Here is a 13,841-nt window from a genome sequence, read left to right as displayed (position 1 = left end):
AAAAAAAATCTGTGCTGAGATGAATAATTGGATCCAGTCCATTAGACTAACGAAAGAGCTATGTCTTGTCTAATTCAACCCACTTTATGGAGGTTGATCTTTTGGTATGAGAGATGGCAAATTTATTTTCCAACTATTGTTATCTTCTTAGCAGTGTGACAGCAGGTAACAGAAATTCTCAATGACCATCAAATTCACAATTTGCTCTTTAAGGCCCATTTATGTGGCCCCACTAGCAGGAACCAGCATTCCATGGATCACTAGTTCCTGATAATTGGCCAGTGCTACCAATCACCCAATAAATCAGCAAACACTCAGATGATTGTATCTGTCATCTTGTTTCTAGGCAACACATTACTCTGTGTCATCAGGTGCCTGTTAATTGGCAAGAGTAAAATGGCCATCACTCTTTGTGGGCTCACAGTGTTAGCTTTGGCCAGAGTGGCATCCATGCTCCTTTAGAATTAACAGCACTTCTCAGTTGCCGGTATACATTTTCTGTGGCTAAATTCAAAACTTGTATTTTGCCTCCGGTGGGAGGTCATTGACAACTATATCTGTATACTGTACATGCTGATACAAGATAGAATGTCAATCTTTGAGTTACCCGCCCCCATTGGATTAATATATTATTTTAAAAAGGTATTTAATTTGTTTTATATAGAGAATCGGGCAAAACAGAACTTCACTATCGAGCTCCAGATACCATCACTGACTGGAATGCAGGAGCCGTATGTATGGGACCCAGTGGATTTGGCATTTCTCCTTCGTCATCCCTTAGAGTTTTCCAGCCGTTCTTTGTCGATCTTACCCTGCCTTACTCTGTTGTCAGAGGAGAGTCATTTACCCTCAAAGCCTCAGTCTTTAACTACCTGAAACAATGTATAAAGGTAACAAAAGTGACAACTGACACAATAGTATAATTACAATTGAACAATTAATCTCCCCTCTGTAGTGCCTTTGTAATGAAACAAGGTACAGTATGTGAGCTCTCCTGACCATCCAGATTGCTTATGGAGCTGACGGCAAGGCTTCTCCAACAATGCTCCACCCGAATGTCATTACTAAATAGAGCACTACATATAACACCCATACTGTAACAGTGTATACTTGTTATGTAAGTGCTATCTTAAGAAATCTCATCGGCCTCTAATACAAAAGAATGTGTCATTTTTATCTTTCTGCCCATCTGCATTCCCCCACTGTGCACCCTCAGACAGCCCATGTGCTGCATGCTGATTCATTGACAGGACTCCTAAGCTCATGTGGTATAATAGGGAGGACTCCTTGTACTCTATCATCACCATGCAGCACACAGCCCATTGGAGGGGGCACAGTGGAGGAAAGCTAGTGAGGAGAAACATTATAATTATACATTTGCAGACTTTTAAGTTATTTACTGATTATTGTAGTTTGGGAGTGGGGACGAGGTTGACAATGTCTTTTTTGGCTACTTTCACACTAGTGTTTTGGCTTTCCGTTTGTGAGATCCGTTCAGGGCTCTCAAAAGCGGTCCAAAACAGATCAGTTTTACCCTAATGCATTCTGAATGGAAAAGGATCTGCTCAGAGCGCATCAGTTTGCCTCCATTTTGTCACCATTCCGCTCTGGAGGTGGACACCAAAACGCTGCCTGCAGCGTTTTGCTGTCCGCCTGACGAGACAGAGCAAAATGGATGTAAGTTAATGGGGACGTATCCGTTTTCTCTGACACAATCTGGCACAATACAAAATGGATCTGTCCCCCATTGACTTTCAATGGTGTTCAAGATAGATCCATCATGGCTAGAGAAGACATAATACAACCGGATCCGTTCCTGACAGATGCATACAGTTGTATTATTGTACCTGAAGCGTTTTTTCAGATCCATGACGGATCCGCAAAAAACGCTAGTGTAAAAGTAGCCTTAAAGGGAACCTGTCACCGGGATTTTTTGTATAGAGCTGAGGAGATGGCCGCTAGCACATCCACAATACCCAGTCCCCATAGCTCTGTGTGCTTTTATTGTGTAAAAAAGACGATTTGATCCATATGCAAATTAACCTGATATGTGTCCTGTCCCTGAGATGAGTCCAGCGTGAAGCAGCCCAGCACCGCCCCGCATCCTCAGAATCTCCTCCTTGCTCCCTGACGTCCGAAAGCTAGAGCGCCGTAATCTCGCGATGCACGAGCTAGTGCATGTGCAGTCCGTTCCCTAAGGCCGATGCTAGCACAGGGAAGGAACACTATGACAACACTGCGCTAGCTCGTGCATCGCGAGATTACGGCGCTCTAGCTTTCTGATGTCGGGGAGCAAGGAGGAGATTTTGAGGATGCGGGGCGGTGCTGGGCTCCTTCACGCTGGACTTATCTCAGGGACAGGACACAGCTCAGGTTAATTTGCATATGGATCAAATCGTTTTTTTACACAATAAAAGCACACATAGCTATGGGGACTGGGTATTGCGGATTTGCTAGCGGCCATCTAGCAGCCCATGTCCTCAGCTGTATACCCAAAATCCAGGTGACAGTTTCCCTTTAAATGGAGAAAGTGTACAGCCCCCTTCATTGACTGTCTACTGGAGTTGTGGAAAGAGCAAAAAGCATCTTGACTTGACTTTTTTTTTGCCAGAAGTCTTGTAGATCTAAATATCCTTTTGTTCTCACATATTTTGTCAGGTGCAAATCACTCTGAAGACCACTGATGAATTAGAACAAAAACCATGCCCTGACTGTCAGTATAGCAGTTGTCTGTGTGAAGATGAGAGCAAAACCTTCTACTGGGACCTAAAAGCCTCTAAACTAGGTAAGAGTCATGAAGCCCATCATGATTTGGAAAACTGTAACATTTCTGAAATGTATTCAATGTCAACAGATAAAACCGTTAAAAAGTTGCTCATTTAATAAAAAAATACTGCTTTGATAGTTTTATAAATATTTCAGATTGCAGATTCATCTTGCACAAAGAAAAATTGGTTAAGTCCATTTCTACCTTTAGCTAAGTGCCAATTGTGCTTTTATATTAACAGCCGTCATGTATGACAGGCTGCATACTAGGTTAAAGCTGCCTAACAATGGCCTGTTCCAAGTATCTAGTCTAGATTACTTGGGTTTTCAGCTTCACGGCTACACTATATCCCCTTTGCAAACTGTTTATTGTTCCAGGGCATCTAAAATGAAATACTGTATGAAGCCACTTTACAAACAGTCCTGATTATTTTTTTGTACTGTTTTGTGTCTATATAGACCTATATTTCTCTATGGTAACAGACTACAAACAAACCCTGTGTAGTCTGATCCTGCAGTCATATTGCTTTACACTACTTCTTCCTAGTATACCTTCGGTAGGTTAGCAAAATAAGAGGTTAGATGGAAGAGAACATGACTGCAGGTTCAGACTACACAAGGTTTATTTGTAGTCTGTTACCATGGAGGCATATAACAGAAAATAAACCACAAGTTTTTTTTTTAAACCTGCTTTGTTATTTAATGTAGATGCAATGTAACAAAATATCACTGTAATAAGGACAGAAAATGAGAAAGAAAATGGGAAAAAAAAGTTTTTCAGCCTATGTATCCTCCAGCTCTAGCAATGTATACTACCACTCTGGCCATTACTTGACTAGCTAGATATAATTTGATAAAAATATGAAATGTCATCATTTATTCTGAATAATACATGGAGGTTTTATTTTTATTGCATGGATGACATATGATACAACTCCTAGCTTGTCACATACTGGGGTCAATCAATTGTGCCTTATTGGAATCGATTTTTGTGGCATGGATAATCTTTCTGCACATGTCTTTTTTTTTTAAATACATGTCCTGAGTTTGTGTCTTGCCCCTGGTTGTGCATCTGAACACAGATTCTGTTAGATCTGCAAATATTATTTTTGTTTAGTGATGGCGCTTATATTTGTCTACCTGGACCTGTTATGTCTGAACTGTGCCCTTTCCATCTTACTAGTTTCTGCTAATGTATCTGCTATTTTTTAACCGTGTCCTGAAGTCTATTCCATCAACGTTGCATGTTCTCTGCCTGTTTATCCTCATTCTGGTTCTCTCCATGTTTTGCCTTGGATTTGCTTGTGTCCTGCCTATTCTTTGTCTGGCCCTGTGTATGATGTTGGCTGTGCTTCCTGTGTCTTGCACTGGAGTCTCTGACCCGTGTGTCAGCTTCAAACTATACCAGGACTATTCCAAGAGGTAGTGGCCTGGTGGCTGCCCTGCAGCGAGAACCAGATCTCTGTATAGGGGTTAAAGGGTTAAAACCATGGGACCACCAGTATAATGCCTTCAGGTGTAGCCCACAGTCAAATCAGTTAGTTGTCACAGTGTTTCCACAACCATTGTCTAACAATATTATACCATGTTTCTATCCCTACCGAGGTGATGTGAATATCACAGTAAAGACAGAAGCTGTGGACACTGAGGAATTATGTGGAAATGAGGTACCGATTGTCCCAAAGCAAGGCAGAACTGATACCATTGTAAAGTCAGTACTCATACAGGTGAGTGTGCAATCTTTGAATTCCAAGGCTAGTTTCACACCTCCAGTGTGAAATCCATTGAGCTGTTCATGCAGATAATGTCATGAATTGAGTCCGGCCAATCTGCTGCATTGTCTTCTGAAATGCGGCCGGATCTCCGCCCAACCCATTATACTTAATGGGACCCGCGGCCACATCACAAGACAGATTAGAAGAGCCCACAAACTTTGTGGTTTGCATAAAAAATGACCAGACATTTAATAGGAGACAGTTCAAAGGTGAGTGCTCCAATGGGCCAGGTTCCAATAGGTCATTGGTTAGGATGGCTATAGATGTTAGTCGAGTAATGAGTCTTTTTGATTTCAGTCAAAACATACAAGATAGGGACAGAAGGCTGTACAGAGGCACATAGAGTCCCTGGTCTTTGACATGCATAATTTGTATTACAGTAACATTGATATGGAATCCAACACTAAAAAACCTCTATGTGACTCCGTACAATATCAGTTGTATAAATATTTTTAAAGGAGCCGAGCGCCACAATGTCTTCTAAGAACAGATCGGTAGGGGTGCCTGAAGTTAGACCACCATTCATCTAATATTCATAATATATCCATAGAATAAGTCATCAATATTTAAAGCCTAGAGAATGGTATAAATAGCACATTTCTAAATCACTTTAATAACTATGTCTGCATCCACCTGAAAAAAAGTTAAGTCATGGCCACAAGGGTTTGCACTTCCACCTAATTTGCAGTTCACTGTATGTTGTCAGACAAAATCCATCTCTAGTAACAGAAACTCAAAAGATGGCTCACAGGAAAGCTAGCAGAAATTCTAAGCCTGATAAAAAAAACTGTTTCTACACAGCTTGTGAAGATTATAGGAGCCTCCTGTGTGTCTGTAAGGCTACTTTCACACTGGCGTTTTGGCTTTCCGTTTGTGAGATCCGTTCAGGGCTCTCACAAGCGGTCCAAAATGGATCAGTTTTGCCCTAATGCATTCTGAATAAAAAAGGATCCGCTCAGAATGCATCAGTTTGCCTCCGTTCAGTCACCATACCGCTCTGGAGCCGGAGACCATCTTGGATGGATTTTGTGCTACAGTCGCATATCATTATTAAAATTGTTGCGCGAATATTGGTGCGACAAAATATCACGTGACACATGTCGTTGTGTAGATCTAGCCTAAATGTGTAACTGAAACAGGGATAATATGGCTGAAAAAAAACTTTTAGGAAGCCCAAAAACACCTGCACAGTTATGATTCTACCATGCAGCATAGCCATTATCAAAACAAAAAAAAAAAAACTGCTACATTTTAAGCTGTGAAGTATACATGTAAGTTCTGCAGAGGCTGTTGCTACCTTCTAATTCCCATTGGATTTTATACCGGTAAACGATTATTTGCCTTATTCTAACTTTGCAGTTTTGTGGTGATATATTGTGTTTGTGTGTCTTTTGATATTTGTGACCGCATATTTATGATCTTTTTAGCCTGGAGGTATTCTTGAGGAAAAAGCACACAGCAATCTGATCTGTATCAAAGAAGGAGGTAAGAAATCCTTACCTTTATGTTTTTGGGGAGGATATTACATTTACTTTTAGTTTATATGTACATATTAATACAGTATTTTATAATTGTCTGGTATTCCCACTCTGCTCCAGATGAAAACAACCATGTTTTTCTAATCCTGCACAACTTCTTTTGCATTATATTCCAGATCAGCCTAAACCAGAAGAGCTATCACTAAAGGTCCCTGAAAATATTCTAAAGGATTCTGCAAGAGCATATATAACAGTTTTGGGTAAGATCTATGATTTATGATCTATATAAACTATTAGAGTATGCTATACCCCATCTGACAGATATTGAGAAGACATGTCTTTAAAGAGTTTGACAACTGACAATAGTGTCTTTTTTAGAACTCCAATGCAATCCTTTGTCATCTAATATAGAAGAGGGGTTATTGTTAGCATCCATGGTGGTCTAATGAAGAGGAGGGGTTAGTGTCAGCATCTATGGTGGTCTATGGAAGTGGATGAGTACCAATTTCTTGGTGGTCTTTGGTAACAGATCAGTGATAACCATTAATTTGCTCACATACCCAGGCTCTTCAATGCTCAACATGATGGGGCAGATTTGGGTATTATTTAGGCAATTTAAACTTGGACCAGGCAGTCTATAGATGACAAATGTATCACAGTGGCTGGCTCTGTATGACTGTCTAACTTTACACTACCTATTGGTTGGCTCACTTTGCTCCAAAAGTTTGCACCAAAATTTTGACACAATTTTGGCACACTTTTGCATTTTAAGCCACATTCATTTTAGTAAGTCATGACCCACCCACTCTAAGCCATACCCTATTGCCTACTGAGATATAAAAATGGCTAAAATACATAATGTGATGCAAGGCCTGCATGCAGTTTTTTGTCAAATTGAGCCATACCCGTAAGTTTAGCACATCTAGCTTAGTAAAAATTTCTCTGATGTCATCAATATGCTATTATTGTTGTATTTGAATGATGTTATTACTTTGCAGGGGATCTAATGGGCACAGCTATGCAGAACCTTGACCGTCTCCTGGCCATGCCATATGGTTGCGGAGAACAGAATATGGTTTTGTTTGCACCTAATATCTACATCCTGCAGTATCTAGAAAAATCACATCAACTAAACAAAGAAATTCAGAGCAAAGCCAAAACATTCCTGGAGCAGGGTGAGAAATCCTTCATCCATTGCTTTTCTTTTTATTAGCATGAATTTCTCTATAATTTTATTATTCATTTCCATTTACAAATCTGACAATGAAATATATCTACCCCTGTTCTAAAGTTTACTCATTTTCTTCTCACAAAAAAGCTAGGTACTGTAATTCAATTCCACCATGGTGGTTTGAAAATGTATATCGGAGTGGTTTTCACATAAGATTAAACAGACATTATGCTACAAATTATTATTATTTGGTTTCTTGTGGATACCCTATGATATGAGCAATGATTGCAAATGGTAAATGCATGTTTTTTGGGGGGTATGTTTGTGGGAAAAAATTGACATGGAGATTCACTGAAAGGTCAAACCAGCGTGAAATTTGGAATGGTCTGCAAATACAAAATAAAATGATTCTACAAGAAAGCCCTTGGATTCCATGCTGTTTTCTAGGTTCTCCTTGGAACAGAGTTGTATTAAGTGTTATTGTAGGACCTTTTGTAGTTAAGCTGATGAATACTGTACTTTACATGTTATTCTAAAGTTTTGTTTTACATACAGTATGACAGTATTAAAGCAGTTATTTATATTGTATCTTATTCTCACAGGGTACCAGCGTCAGCTTAGGTATAAACACGATGATGGGTCATACAGTGCCTTTGGAAAAAGTGACAAAGAGGGAAACACATGGTTAGTGGATTTGTCTTTATATTCTTTTTTACAAATCTCTTTTGAATATTCCTTACATTTTAGCATTTACCACAAATAATCGCACTTTACCCAGATGTAATAAGATATACACTCACCTAAAGAATTATTAGGAACACCATACTAATATGGTGTTGGACCCCCTTTTGCCTTCAGAACTGCCTTAATTCTACGTGGCATTGATTCAACAAGGTGCTGATAGCATTCTTTAGAAATGTTGGCCCATATTGATAGGATAGCATCTTGCAGTTGATGGAGATTTGAGGGATGCACATCCAGGGCACGAAGCTCCCGTTCCACGACATCCCAAAGATGCTCTATTAGGTTGAGATCTGGTGACTGTGGGGGCCATTTTAGTACAGTGAACTCATTGTCATGTTCAAGAAACCATTTTTCCAGTCTTCAACAGTCCAATTTTGGTGAGCTCGTGCAAATTGTAGCCTCTTTTTCCTATTTGTAGTGGAGATGAGTGGTACCCGGTGGGGTCTTCTGCTGTTGTAGCCCATCCTATGACTCAAGGTTGTGTGTGTTGTGGCTTCACAAATGCTTTGCTGCATACCTCGGTTGTAACGAGTGGTTATTTCAGTCAACATTGCTCTTCTATCAGCTTGAATCAGTCGGACCATTCTCCTCTGACCTCTAGCATCAACAAGGCATTTTCGCCCACAGGACTGCCGCATACTGGATGTTTTTCCCTTTTCATACCATTCTTTGTAAACCCTAGAAATGGTTGTGTGTGAAAATCCCAGTAACTGAGCAGATTGTGAAATACTCAGACCGGCCCGTCTGGCACCAACAACCATGCCACGCTCAAAATTGCTTAAATCGCCTTTCTTTCTCATTCTGACATTCAGTTTGGAGTTCAGGAGATTGTCATGACAAGGACCACAGCCCTACATGCATTGAAGCAACTGCCATGTAATTGGTTGACAAGATAATCGCATTAATGAGAAATAGAATAGGTGTTCCTAATAATTCTTTAGGTGAGTGTATATTTTGATGTTATGGAATTTGTTGAGACAATGGACTCTTTCTTCGGGAGCTAATTCAGCACTAAACCAGAGCAGGGAAGTCTAAACTTTTTTTCTCTTCTCCACTCTTAACCTCTTCACAAAAGTATGGATTTTTTGGTTGAATCCCCAGGTTGGAGTTCCCGGAAGAAGCCACCAATTGATTGATGTTAGACACAGACTGGATTTAAAATGAGTGCAGAGGTCAGGATGACCAAGAGTCTGTACTGTGAGGATAGCCAAAGTCAAGGAGAAGTACCAGAGATCAGAGAGCTATAGTCAGTCAAATGAATTGTGACGTACTCACATACGTACAAAATTATGTTTGTTTTTGGATGATAGGCAAGAGTGGTGCTTTGGAAATATAAAACTGGACGCTTTAGAGATGGGTAGAGAAGCTCGAGGAATTCCATTCGTTGTTGGTTATTGTTACAGATATACAATATATTAAACTCTAATGTGTTTCCACAGGTTGACTGGATTTGTGCTGAAGTCCTTCAGCAAAGCTCGACCTTATATCTTCATAGATGAAAGTCATCTGAACCACTCCCTTCTCTGGCTGAAAAATAGCCAGCAAGACACTGGATGTTTCCGGAGTGTGGGGAGGCTTTTCAATAATGCCATGAAGGTGCTTTAAATGAGAATGTTTTGTGTTGTAGGGCAGTGACAAAGGTGACATGACATAATCTTGCATTATGCAGGTGATTCATAATACTATACTGATATGTAGACCAATAATTGAAAATACAGAAACTTATGCACCTGAAAATACAAATACGAGGGCAGTGTCTTTTGCTCTGGTTCCCTAAATGTTTCTAAGGTTCTCTGTACTTTGTAGATCCTTTCAGAGGAACAGCAAGTTGAAAAGTTTTATGGGCAAACTGTAAGTAGGCTCAAAATTTAAAGTGACCCTCCAGTCCCCCCCCCCCAAAAAAAAAATCACATTAACTGAGGAACGAACAGAAAACGTATCTCATGCCCTCCCTTTCATCTTTTTTGTTGCAGATTGGCTAATTTTTGGGCTCCTTTTCTGCCATCCAAGATGGCTGTACTGCTTCTCAGACTGCATGATGCATATTATTCATTGCCAGTCTAAGACACTTAATGCATGTGCAGTCAAAAACCATACATCATGGCCACAGCTCAGTTGGGAAGGAGAAGTGGCATTGGGGTTTTGGAGGGGAACACTTGTGTTGGTCGAGCACCAAAGTGCTCGGGTGCTAAAGTAGAACACTTTGGGATGCTCGGGTGCTCTAAGGTCAGAAATTTATGGAAACACCACCGAAATGGTTTGGTAACAGCATGGGGAGGATGTCTGGATGCATCTTGGACTTCCTGGTCGCTGCTGCGAATGATCTTGTCTGAGTAGTACGTCACTTTTGTAGACTGACAATAATACACAACAAAACCAAAGATAAAATCGCTTTTTGTCAGAAAACATTCTTTCATGTATATTTACTTGTATATAAAGTGCAAGTGCTGCCAAAAATTACAAGGAACCGGAACTCCAATACACCCTTTATTACACATAAAGGAGGGCATCATGCACACCCTTGAAAAATTATGATTGATGGCTTACTAGTGCCCCTTAAAAACATTAGGAGCAAGGGCCTGCTGGTGACCCTCTAAAACATTAGGGGCGAGGACCTGCTACCGAGCTGACCATCTAAAAATATGTTGTGGGCGAGGGCCTGCTGCCGAGCTGACCATCTATAAAATGTTGTGGACAGAGCCTGCTGCCGAGCTAAACATCTAAAAAAAAATTGTGGGCGAGGGCCTGCCGCCGAGCTGACCATCTAATACATTTTGTGGGTGACAGCCTGCTGCCAAGCTGACCAACTAAAAAATGTTGTGGGAGAGGGCCTGCTGCCGAGCTGACCATGATAAAAATGTTGTGGCCGAGGGCCTGCTGTCGAGCTGACCCTCTAAAACATTAGGAGCGAGGGCAGCCTAATAAGCATGTTGATATGATGGAGGAGGAGGAAGAGAAAAGGGAGATTTAACCATATATGCTTTTTAGTGGTGGAAGGGGTGCATGGGAATACAGTGTATTCAATACACCAAAAAAGCCAAATTTAGAGAGCCTTTATGTTCAGCCACTTTCCTCTGGTAGAGTGGAGAAGTAAGGGGCAATCCAGGCCTTGTTCATTTTTATAAGAGTCAACCGGTCAGCATTTTCAGTGGACAGGCGGATGCGCTTATCAGTTATTATGCCCCCAGCAGCACTAAATACACGCTCTGACAAAACGCCGGTGGCAGGGCAGGCCAGCGCCTCCAAGGAGTAGAGCTCAAGTTCGTACCACGTGTCCAGCTTGGACACCCAATAGTTGTAAGGCACAGAGATATCACGTAGTCCTTCACCATCTTCCAAAATGTTTCCATCCTTGTGACAGTAGGCCATGCATTAGGTTGAGGGTGTCATAAAACTGTCCCAGGCCTTGGAGAGTGTTGCCCTGCCTCTGTTGGAACTGCTGTGTATTCCCCTCGCCTCCCCTCCTCGGTTGGCCAAGGAACTACGTACTCTGCCGCCACCGTTGTCAGCTGGAAAGTTTTGGAGCAATTTTTCCACAAGGACCTTCTGGCATTGCACCATTTTGCTCATCCTCTCCACCACAGGAGTGAGAGATGAGAAGTTCTCTTTGTAGCTGGGGTCGAGAAGGGTGAACAACAAGTAATCAGTGTTGGCCAAAATGCATACAACGCGAGGGTCAATGAAAAGGCAGCCTAACATGAAGCCAGCCATGTGTGCCAGAGTCCCAACAGACAAGACTTTGCTGTCCTCATCAGGAGGATGACTCTAAATCTCCTCATCCTCTTACTCCTCTTCTGCCCACCGATGCTGAACAGATGGAATTAAACTTCCATGGGTACTAGCAGAGGCAATCGTCTCCTGCTCCTCCTCTTCATCGTCCAATTTGCGCTGAGAAGACGAACTGAGGGTGGTCTGGCTATCACCATGTGTAATGTCTTCCCCCATTTTTACCTCTTCCACATGCAAAGTGTCATCCTTAATTGTGAGCAGCGAGCAGTGAGTAGACACAGAAGTGGGATGGTTACGCTGATAATAGCGTTATCGCCACTCACTATCTGTGTTGATTCCTCAAAGTTGTATAAAACCTCACAGAGGTCAGACATCAATGCCCACTCGTCGCTTGTGAAGAGCCGAAGCTGACTGGAAAGGCGACGACCATGTTGCAGCTGGTATTGCACTACTGCCCTCTGCTGCTCACAAAGCCTGGCCAACATGTGGAACATGGAGTTCCAGCTCACATCGCACAACAGTCTGTGAGCTGGCAATTGCAAGCGCTGCTGCAGCATTGCCAGACCAGTGGAAGCTGTCGATGACTTGCGGAAATGGGCACACCCGCAGCACACCTTCACCAGTAGCTCAGACAAATTGGGGTAGGATTTGAGAAAATTCTGCACCACTAGGTTGAACACGTGGGCTAGACATGGTATGTGTGTGAGCTTGCCGTTCTTTGGCCGCTTCCCCACTGCAGTGCTACACTGCTTCCAGCTACTAACGGATGTCTCACTGGTGCTGCAATATGATAATTCACAGGTGCAAGTGGAGGAGGAGGTGGAGGAGGCGGAGTTGCAGCCGCTAACGTAGGTTGCGGTGGAAACCCTGATGGAAGTAGGGCCCGCAGTCCTTGGCATTGGTAGCACCTGTGCCATCCCAGGGTACGACTCGTTCCCGGCCTCCACAACGTTCACCCAGTGTGCCATCAGGAAAATGTAGTGTCCCTGGCCAAAAGCACTTGTCCATATGTCAGTCGTTAAGTGGACCTTCCCAATAACTGCGTTGGTCAGGGCACGGGTGATGTTACAGGACACATGCTGGTGTAAGACTGGGACAGCGCACTGTGAAAAATATTGGCGGCTGGGGACAGAGTACCGAGGGACAGCTGCCGCCATCAGGCTAAAGCCTAAATGGCAACATTTACTAGAGCCATCAATTTGGAAAGGTGCACATTTAGTGCTATGGCCTGTGGGTGGGTGGCTGGGTATTTGCGCTTTTGTTTAAAGGCCTGGGGTATAGACATCTGTACGCAGCGCTGGGATACAGAAGTGGATGTGCTAGCTGATGGGACAGGGGATTTGCCAACACGTAACACAGGGGAAGAGGAGGCAATGGTGTGACCCGCAGACACTGGTTGTGGACCCAGGCGTTCGGCCCACCTATTAGGGTGCTTTGATGCCATGTGGCGGATCATGCTGGTAGTAGTGAGGTTGCTAGTCTTCACGTCCATGCTCATTTATTCTTACGGTACAGGTTGAAATTGACAATTCTTTTATCGTCCGCACTTTCCTTAAAAAAGCGCCAGACTGCGGAACACCTACCCCTTGGCAAGGGAGATTCCCACAAGGGGGTGCTCCGGGAAACAGTTGCAGGCCTGTTTGGTGTGGCCTGCCTACTCCCTTTTGCCACCCCAATGCCTCTTCCAGCCTGTTGCGGTGCTGCGGATCCCTCCCCCTCTGTACTGCTGCCCTCGCTCGTCTTGCCACCTTCCCAGGTTGGGTCAGTGACTTCATCGTCCACCGCCTCCTCTTCCACTTCCTCACTCTGGTCATCTTCCTAACTTGTTGACCTAACAACAACCTCACTTATTGACAACTATGTCTCATCCTCATCATCAACCTCTTGAGACACTAATTTCAGTTGACTTATTTGCAACTGTGTCTCATCATCATCATCCACCTCGTGAAACATTAATTGCCGTTCCCCACCATCATCTTCTTCTGACTGTGGATGCTCCAGAGTTTGGGAATCAGGGCACAATATCTCCTCATGTCCTTCTTCAAGCATGCTTGGCGAGAGTCCCAAATTAAGGAATGGTGCTGAAAAGAGCTCCTCGGAATATCCGAGTGTGGGATCAATTGTTTGACTCTCCATGGTGGGTGGAAGGAGTATCAGGGTGAGGATTCTGCTGACAAG

General features: G+C 42.7%; 1 protein-coding gene across 1 annotated transcript in view; it reads left to right on the top strand.

Annotated features, from left to right (window-relative positions):
- LOC122940096 (alpha-2-macroglobulin-like) overlaps positions 1-13,841 on the top strand; it is a 174,593-nt gene that overhangs the window by 101,298 nt on the left and 59,454 nt on the right. The window contains exons 19-26 of the mRNA XM_044296442.1: positions 665-890; positions 2,659-2,785; positions 4,372-4,493; positions 5,969-6,026; positions 6,196-6,279; positions 7,018-7,194; positions 7,793-7,874; positions 9,374-9,530. Coding sequence (XP_044152377.1) covers positions 665-890; positions 2,659-2,785; positions 4,372-4,493; positions 5,969-6,026; positions 6,196-6,279; positions 7,018-7,194; positions 7,793-7,874; positions 9,374-9,530 — 1,033 coding nt within the window. The remainder of the gene's footprint in view (positions 1-664; positions 891-2,658; positions 2,786-4,371; positions 4,494-5,968; positions 6,027-6,195; positions 6,280-7,017; positions 7,195-7,792; positions 7,875-9,373; positions 9,531-13,841) is intronic.

This window comes from Bufo gargarizans, chromosome 6 (genome assembly GCF_014858855.1).
Source record: "Bufo gargarizans isolate SCDJY-AF-19 chromosome 6, ASM1485885v1, whole genome shotgun sequence".
NCBI lineage: Eukaryota > Metazoa > Chordata > Amphibia > Anura > Bufonidae > Bufo > Bufo gargarizans.
The sequence above is the reverse complement of the archived record's forward strand: the minus strand, read 5'-3'. Positions and strand labels throughout refer to the sequence as shown.